Raw genomic sequence first — 9,270 nt, 5'->3', positions numbered from 1 at the left:
TAGTCCACTAGAGGGTGATAAGTACCTGGGGAGAAATAAACCAGGATAAGGAGAGTTTGCAGTTTTTAAAAACAGGGTGAGCTTCATGAGAAGATAACTGAGCAGATGTCTAGGGAGTGAGTGGTGATGACTGTTTTGAGGGCACTTATTACAGCTTAATCACCAAAAAATGTAGCATAGTTCCTTGCATGTGATAAATATTTAATAAATGTTGACTGATTAGATAAAATTCAAAAACTTGGCCAAAACCACACACTAGATTAGTCAAGAATGATGTGTCTTTAGTGCATCAACTATGATTCCTACTGAAGCATGAGTGTCCCAGCTTTATCCCCCCAAAAACAACAACAACAACAACAAAAAACAAAAACACTGAATAATCAGTATGAACACGGTGGAAATTATGAAAAATTACTGTTACCATTTTAAAAAAAAAGAAAACAGAACAATGCCTCTTCAGGAAACTGACTTTTACTAATCAGCCTCCCGTTATTTTAAATCCAGAGTCAGCATTTACTTTCCACAGAACCCTTGGATATGTCTGTCAGGTGGCCTTGGCTTTCTGCCATAAGAAGTTTTATGTGCCGTGATAAACATTATGCTTGTCAAGAGGGACCTTGCCTTTTAATTTAATTTTAGATTTAAATGACAAAGCTACTTCAAAGATGTGCATGTACGAATTCAGTGATTAATGCATAATTATACCATACTTACAAACTGCTCATCAGTAATAAATTATATTTTACCTCACATGCAACAAAGTTAACACTAGTAAACTTTTCAATAAATTATTTCACACAGGTATATGCTTATGAATCTATTTAATTGTTCAAGCTGTGCTAGAGAATACATATTTTGGATACACATTTCATTAGACTCAGTTACAACATAGATGATTTCCAATGGGAATTGCTTGCACTATCCTGATTATCAAAAAAAAAAAGTCTGTATCATCTGCCACCAAATCTGTGCTATGTCAAAATATATTTTTCAATTATGCATTTAATTATGTCACTTTTGGCTCATTGGTTTCATAAAGGGAGATCCCATTTTGAATTATTTTTGCAAATATTTCCAAAACATGTTTTCTAATTATAATTTTTCTAGGGAAGACATGTAATTGACCTATGTTTGCATATAAATTTTCTCTGCACGTGATACTTTTAAAAAGAGAATAGTGTGGAAGGTGCAAAAGCGCTGGCTCTCCAAGGCAAGGCCAAAAAAACCAAAAAGTGAACTTTAATTATGTCTTCTGATTTTTACTCTTTGAATTTTATTTTCTCCTCTTGTCTATTTTTAAATGCTAGAAATTGTATTTTTAAGGTCGTATACCCCTTTGGGCAAGGATTATGAGAGATTTCAACACTTAGAGTGAGAACATACAGTTGAAAAGCAATTTCAGTAAAAATAACAATGTTACTATTTCTATTTGGGGGGGTAGTTTTATATTAACAAAAAAAAAATCACTGTTTCAGTATCATTGGTAGTAAATATATTAACTTCTGGATCAAAATGAAGAGCCTTTCAAGAAAAGTAGCTGTGCAGTCAGCAACGACTTAAATTAGTCAGGGTAGCAGGAATCCGGGGTCAAGGCTGTTTCCACCATTTTGGTCTGACCACCATACGTAAATGGGACCCAATTTGTGTAGCACTTGTTTCTGTCGTAGGTGTAACAGGTCTCACTGTCTTCATCACAGAGATTGCTCTGGGAGGCGATAACTATTTGATTATCCAGCTCCACTTCCACAGGATCACATTTTTTACAGCTGAAAAATAAATATATTCATTTGACAATCCCCATCATGTTGTCTCGGAATCTGAGTGACTATTCGTTTCTATCCAAAATTAGCTGGCTCTTGCTGATAACTCCTTTCAGACCTCAGCTACTCTACAACAATAGTCAATGGGAGTTTTCAACCTTTAATATATAAAAATTAGTTGAAAGTAAACAATATAATTAATGATATGATAATATGATGTTTTGTCTATACCATACAGCAAATTCTACTCTTCTTAGGTTTGTTCCCACCTGTATACTGGATTAAACAAGTTCTTTATAGTGACAAGGAAGGCAGAATATTTTTAAGAAAAAGAAATTGGGGGCGCCTGGGTGGCTCGGTCGTTAAGCATCTGCCTTCGGCTCAGGTCATGATCCCAGGGTCCTGGGATTGAGCCCCCAGTCGGGCTCCCTGCTCAGTGGGAAGCCTGCTTCTCCCTCCCCACTCCCCCTGCTTGTGTTCCTGCTCTCACTATCTCTCTCTCTCAAATAAATAAATAAATAAAATCTTTAAAAAAAAATTGTTTGATGTTGGATTCCATAGCTTCCAAAGAAACACCTGCATGTTAATATGTCTGAAATCCAATTACTTAACTATTAAGACAAATTGGCCCTTCTGTACTACTGGCAATAATTTCTTATTTAGAATGAATTTATAACTAACTTTTATCTGTGATAAAGTTTTATAAATTTATGATATCTAATAATTAACATAGAAATTAATGTATTCAAAAGCTCAAATTACATTGGTAAATGTTTATACCCCATATTTTCAGAAACATTCTTACTAACAAATTTAAAGTAATTAAATTCCATATCTATATTAGCATGAAGGAAAATCTCTTACAGGTCAGACAAATGGTACACAAATTTGGTTCTCACTGGTGAGGTGGGATCAGAGATATTCTCCCGGTTGTTCAGAGGAACACTAAACAAAAGAAAGAAATGAAAATAATGAAACTAACAGATATTGCTTTTTTTATAATAGGTATATTGCTGGGACAGTATTTACTATTTCATCAGGAATTTAGTACATTTAGCACTCTATAGCACTCTAAAACCACTCTATAGTAATACTATTACTCCGATTTCACGGTAATTTGCCATATTTTAAACATTTCCCATTCCAAATAAACCTCACAGAAACAACTCTGTCAATGATCATTGCTTACCTGGCAAATCCCTGTTTTTCCTTTAAAAATCAGCTCAAGTTTTCCCCTCTTTATGATGATCCATTCTCACTCCTGAACAAATTCCTTTCTCTTTCGTCCCACTGAAGTTCACATATCTTTATTATAACAAATGCCATATCACAGTCGCTTGTCTACAGAGAAGTTGCTTCCCCAGACTACATAAGTTCTTTGAGGCAAAACCATTTATGTATTCTCAGTGCCTTTCTAGATGTGTGTCATGTAGGATATGTTCAATATTTGTGGAATAAATGGACAGATATTATTATCCATATTTTTGGAATGCAGAAATTATAAACCAGAGATCTCAATGACTTACCCAAGTTCACACAACAACTAAGTAGTAAAACTGTAACTGGACTCCAGACCTCTTGATTTGGTGATGTTCCATGAAAAAGTAGGTAACACTTATCAACTAGTTGAGATGATGTCATTAATTTTTACATTTTTCATATATGTCATCATTTCTCCTCACCAAAAGACACAAAGGAAAACATGAGGATGGATTTAGCAGCACTATCTACATAGATATCAAGCCAAAACCTTAGATACCATTCCTGAGTGCCGCCTCTCTGTAATGACCAATATCTAATCCATCTCACAGTTCAGTTGATTCTGATTCTTTTCAGTCTGTGCACTTGGTTTAAGACACTGCCATTTCTCTCCTAGATTGTAGCAATACCCTCCTTTAGTCTTGACCCCTCCAATGTATTAGCCACATTATTGCCAAAATGGCCTCTAAAATACAAGCCTAATGTTCTTCTCTGCTTAAAACCTACAGTGTCTCCACCCAGAAAACAGAGCATGCTTACGATGGCATAGAAGGCCCTTCACGATATGCCTGCACCTCTCCAGCCCCATCTCTCCCCGTGCGACCCTCTTTACATGCCAGCTGGAAACAAGTGCTTGCAATCCCACAAACTTACCATGCTTTTTCTCATCTCCAAGTCTTAACAATAACAAAAACAGCAAGAGTTCTAACATTTGCAAAGTACTTCTAGTGTGTCTGGTACCATGGGAAGCATGTTATGTGATGATTTCATACAATCTGCACAGCACCCATTTCCTTTTCCTGGAATGATCTGCCTCACCTACCGACCCTGTCATTCCCCACACACACTTACCTGGGTCACTCCTGCTAGCTGCCACTTGCACCACTTAACTCCAAACACCCCTGGCTGACTCCCACTGCCACTCTCCCTTCACCCTCCAGGATTGGACCGGGTGCCCCTCCTTAATGCTCCTATAACATCTTGTGCTGATTCCTGTCACAGCATTTACAATACTGTATTATAATTGCCTTTTAAATTGTTTGAAGTTCCCTACTAGACTGTAAATTATTTGATGGCATGGACTGTGCTTTATATAAATTTTTGTATCACCAGCTCTAATCCTCAGTGGCATTCAGTAGCTCTCAATAAATGTTTGCCAAATGAATGAATGATTGAATGAATGGATCTATTCTTTATTAGACTGTAAAGGCTCTAGTAATATCAGGAAAAGCTTTAAATAATGAGAAAGATAATACACATGTATGAGTATCTACTGTGGGTTTTCAAACACTGTCCTAGATGCTTTTGTTCATTAGCATATTTAATTTTGTCCATTTAGCATATTTAATCCTCATATAAAGTCTATGCGTATATACACATACATAGATAATTATCTATAGAAACAGGTTCATGTAAGTGCTACATATCAAAAAGAGGAGTAGAGGGGCATCTGGGTGGCTCAGCTGGTTAAGTGACCAACTCTTGATTTCCACTCAGGTCATGATTTTATGTTTGTGAGATAGAACCCCGCATCGGACTCCATGCTGGGTATGGAGCCTGCTTAAGATTCTCTCTCTCCGAGGGCGCCTGGGTGGCTCTGTTGGTTAAGCGACTGCCTTCGGCTCAGGTCATGATCCCAGAGTCCTGGGATCGAGTCCCACATCTGGCTCCTGGCTCGGCAGGGAGCCTGCTTCTCCCTCTGACCCTCTCCCCTCTCATGCTGTTTCTCTCTCTCTCTCTCTCTCTCTCTCAAATAAATAAATAAATAAAATCTTTAAAAAAAAAAAAAAAGATTCTCTCTCTCCCTCTCTCTCTGCCCCTCTGCCCACACTACTCTCTCTCTCTCTTAAAAAAAAAAAAGAGTAGAGACATAGGTATTACAGTCAATACGTTCAAACAATGGCTAATAAATGAAAGTATCTCTGCTTACAACATGAAAAAAAAAGAAAGAAATTTAAAGTGCCACATACATAATTCTGATGTTTCTCTCCACAATGTCTTCATTAGGATCTTCGGGAGAAGGGATGATCCTGGAAGTAATCCGGGCACACTGACACTTGTTGTCAACAAGAACAGTACTTCCATCTTCATCTTGGGCTTGAAAGATAAAACATATTAAGAAGAGAGGGGAGAAAGGTCTGTTTCTATACTTTTATTTAATTTATCTTTTTTCCAGTAGAAAAACTAAGTTTTATGGTTGATCAGTTTCAGCTTTCCCCAATTTTGTCCTTTTTCCTAATCTAAAATGCTAAGTGGAATCTCACAGCATTGTGAAGGAAATCCAAATGCACTCCAAACAAATTGTTTTCTTTTTTCCTTGGCCCAGTCTGTGGGAACCCAGGCTAAAAGAATTCTAGTTTTCATCTAATGCTTTTAATAGAGGCACAGCTCTCTGAATAATGTAGCCTTGTAAAAAATCAGTGGCAAATGACAAAATGATAGAGAAAACAAAAATCTAGACTAGATGTCTCTCAGACCAAAGTAATTATTCAAAAGTAAACAAAAAATGACATTAGACTTTGTAAGTCCCAGTTGAAGTGTCACATCCTTCCCGAACTCCCATTTATACACTTTTTTTCATCTGTAGGTTGGATTAGAGTTAAAAACAGGCACATTTTCCCCAAGATAACCCTACTTTGTGAGACTTTTAAGTATTCTCTACTATAATTTTCCTAAACTTAATTATATTCTTCTTTTTCATAATAACAATCAGGTTATCATGGCATAATGGTTCAGTCAAATAAAATAATAAGTGCTATATTTATTACTATTTCTTATAAGAATTACTTTAAAAGGTATGGCATATATACATGTAAAGTGCTATGAATTTACAAAAACAATTTAGAAAATATTGTGAGGTACAAGCTCTATTTAATATAATATGCTGTTACAGAAAAAAAATAAGTGAATGGATACACAGATGACCATTAAAGCCTTAACTCTGAGTATCAACATTTATTGTCTAATCTGAATATTGGACAAAGAGGTCTGGTAAGTGTTGCAAGGAATAAACAAAGAAAATTTCTTATTATCTGGACTTAGATCAGTTAACAGGCATTTAAAGAATCAATAACAACTTTATTTAATAGTGCTAATTAAACAATAGTAATAATGTTTGATATATTTTTGTTTTGTTTTTAAATTAAACTTTTTTAGATCACATGCACTCATAATAAATACTAGAGAGAGAACCCATGTACATTTTACCTGGTTTCTTCCAGTGGTAACATCCTGCAAAACTATAGTACAATTTCCCAACCAGAATACTGAATTTGATAGAATTTACCAATGTTAGCTTTTACTCAATGTAGGATACTTAAAACAAACAAAAAAACTTATAACCCACTACCATAAAATTAACCCATTAAATATGTTTTTTATTTCTATAATTTTAACTAAATGGCCTTTAAAATATCACCCCATCAAACCTCAACTTAAAAAAAAATTTAGCACATTAATTCAAGTTACAAAGGTTAAATGATCAGGATAGATATAATTGTAACTGTAAGTCTAATTATTTCAGAGGTGTCCCAAAGCAGAGAGGACCTAATTGCAGTATTTCAGTCTTGATGATAATCCTCATTACAAAAACATTTAAGACCATTGTTTTGTACTTCTAATTGTTGGACATACTTTACAATGCATTATTATGGAATTATTCATAACTTCTTAATACATCTTCTGATAAAATTCTGTATAGTATTGGAGAAGAAACATTATGAAATCAAGATAATAACATAATTCTTCTTAACATTTTGAAAAGAATGAGATGACTTAAATGGTGTCCTCTTCCCTACTCCTATATTCATGACTCTTAAATGTTTTTCTTTTTTTATTTTTTAATTTAAATTCAATTAATTAACATATAGCATATTACTAGTTTCAGAGATACAGTTTAGTGATTCATCAGTTTCATATAACACCCAGTGTTCATTACATCAAGTGCCCTCCTTTTGGTCCATCACCCAGTTACCCCACCTTGCCACCCACCTCCCCTCCAGCAACCTTTAGTTTGTTTCCTATAGTTAAGAGTCTCTTATAGTTTGTCTCCCTCTTTGATTTTGTCTTATTTTATTAAATGTTTTTCTCAAAATATAGAAAAGTTCTATATTTTATTTATAGTATATAATTTATTTTCTTACCAGAAACCAATGAAAAAACTATTAATTTTTATTACTATTTATTATTATATATAAATATTATTATATATAAATATTATTATTATATAAAAATAAAACTAATATATCTACCAGGAAATGTACAAATACAGTCAATTCACCAAGACTTAAAAGATTCTAACATTCTTACTTACAGGCAATATTTTTCCAAATAAACCTGTTATAGATTGTGCCTGAGACATAGCAGGTGCTCAATAAATATTTGTTAAATTTAATTCAGTTCAAACAAATGAGAAAATACACTTAACAACACATACTAGATATGAACATAATGAGTTTACTAAAAAGTGATTCTCCAATACAGGCAGAATAGGAAAGAAGTTAGGAGCAGGGGCTATAGGGTCAGATGGCCTGGGTTCTACGTGTTTGCTGTGTGACTGTAGGTAAGTTATTTCGCCTCTCTAAATCTCAGTGGACTCAACCATATGTTAGAAATATTAATAGTACCTATCCTCAAATGGTTACTATGAGAATTAAATGGAATAGTATATGTAAAACAGTTAGCATAATGCCTGGAAAATAGTATGTACTCAATAAATGATAGATCTTTTATATATGCTTTACATATATGTTTATAGGTATATAAACATGTTCATAAACATTTATTTATATACATAAATACACATACTGTACATGTTTTAATACTAATATTTTTGTGTGTAAATATTATTAGAAATTCATTATTTCTAATGCTAAAGTAGTATAAAAATATATGTAAAATGACTATTCTTAATTACATCATACCCTGTTCTGAAATAAGAATAAGCTCAGTAAGTGTTAGAAACAATCAGGCCAAATTATATAACTTCTAACTCATTACCCTTCTAGATGAAAATTATTACATCTATATTCAGAATGTATTCCATTTTCTACAGTAGTTTGAAAGGTTAGTAAACAAAATAACCAAAGTTATACCATCAAGTCATAGGCAACCTGTGTAACATTAAACATTGTTAAAGTGTCATAATAAATCTGTAGGCTCAGATCCAGGAAAGTTGTTAGAACTATTATTAGTCTCTCTGGGGAAGTAAAATCCCAATGCATTCCATATTGTAGTTATAGTAATTATTACTTCATTTCTCCAGAATATTCATTTAAGATACTCAAGGAGAAGATTACTGATTTTCATGATTCAAAATGAATATTTATATAAGTATAGCTATCAATACTTATCCAGAAATATATATTTTCTTATTCTCTAAGTTATAGTAGGCAAACAAATAAGAGAAAAAAAGAATAAAAAGAATTACAATGAGTCTTCTCTGCTTAAAGATCACTGCCCATATAAAGATTAAGGCATGTTAGAAAAAGTAGCCAGCTAGCTAGCTAACCAAAGCACAAACATAAATGTTTAAATCGGAAGAGCAGATCTATGTTATATTTTTCCTTTTATGTGGGTTAGTTTTCAAAATACCACATACCTGTCACAAAAACAGCCTTAACAAAAATGGCTAGGACTCCCCAGAAAAGCAAATGGTTCTTCATCTTGACTTCACTTCGAGAAACTGAAGTTAAAGTCAGGGTTAAGGTGTGTGATCTATAAGGAGTGTGCAAATGATGGTGCTTCTGCTTTCTTAAAATAACACTCCAGGCAGCTAACAAACTAAAAACAATCACAACTGCGGTTGGAGTCAGAAATTTAAATGCTGCACTGGACAGAGATGTATGTCTCAGATTTCCATATTTTCTTCCAAAGTATCCCCCCAAAAGCCATGCTTTAATGCAGTAACTCTTTATTTTACATGTTTCATTAAACATGAAGATTAATAATAACTTCAAGTCAGGAGTACATTAAGAATGTTTAAATAGGGGTTCTCAAATTTATTTCCTAGATAATAAAGTTTTCAAATCAA

At 33.8% G+C, this 9,270-nt stretch overlaps 1 protein-coding gene across 1 annotated transcript; it reads right to left on the bottom strand.

Annotated features, from left to right (window-relative positions):
• Nucleotides 1–806: 806 nt before the first annotated feature.
• Nucleotides 807–8,978, bottom strand: JCHAIN (joining chain of multimeric IgA and IgM). The gene is made up of 4 exons (XM_021702233.2): nt 8,839–8,978; nt 5,210–5,336; nt 2,625–2,705; nt 807–1,766 (listed from the first exon to the last, which is right to left on the bottom strand). The coding sequence occupies exons 1-4, from the start codon at nt 8,900–8,902 to the stop codon at nt 1,562–1,564; spliced, it is 477 nt and encodes a 158-aa protein (XP_021557908.1). The 5' UTR covers nt 8,903–8,978; the 3' UTR covers nt 807–1,561.
• Between the last annotated feature and the right edge of the window lie 292 nt (nt 8,979–9,270).

The sequence above is a fragment of the Neomonachus schauinslandi genome, chromosome 2, assembly GCF_002201575.2.
Source record: "Neomonachus schauinslandi chromosome 2, ASM220157v2, whole genome shotgun sequence".
Lineage (NCBI taxonomy): Eukaryota > Metazoa > Chordata > Mammalia > Carnivora > Phocidae > Neomonachus > Neomonachus schauinslandi.
This window is presented reverse-complemented; position numbering and strand designations above follow the sequence as displayed.

Bases quoted from the DNA above. Each gene is read 5' to 3' on its own strand.
- JCHAIN (XM_021702233.2), bottom strand. From the start codon at position 8,902: ATGAAGAACCATTTGCTTTTCTGGGGAGTCCTAGCCATTTTTGTTAAG. The intron at 5,337-8,838 runs GTATGTGGTATT...TTATCTTTCAAG, and splicing joins TAAGGCTGTTTTTGTGACAG to CCCAAGATGAAGATGGAAGT. The intron at 1,767-2,624 runs GTAAGAGATTTT...TTTATTTTTCAG, and splicing joins GTGTACCATTTGTCTGACCT to CTGTAAAAAATGTGATCCTG.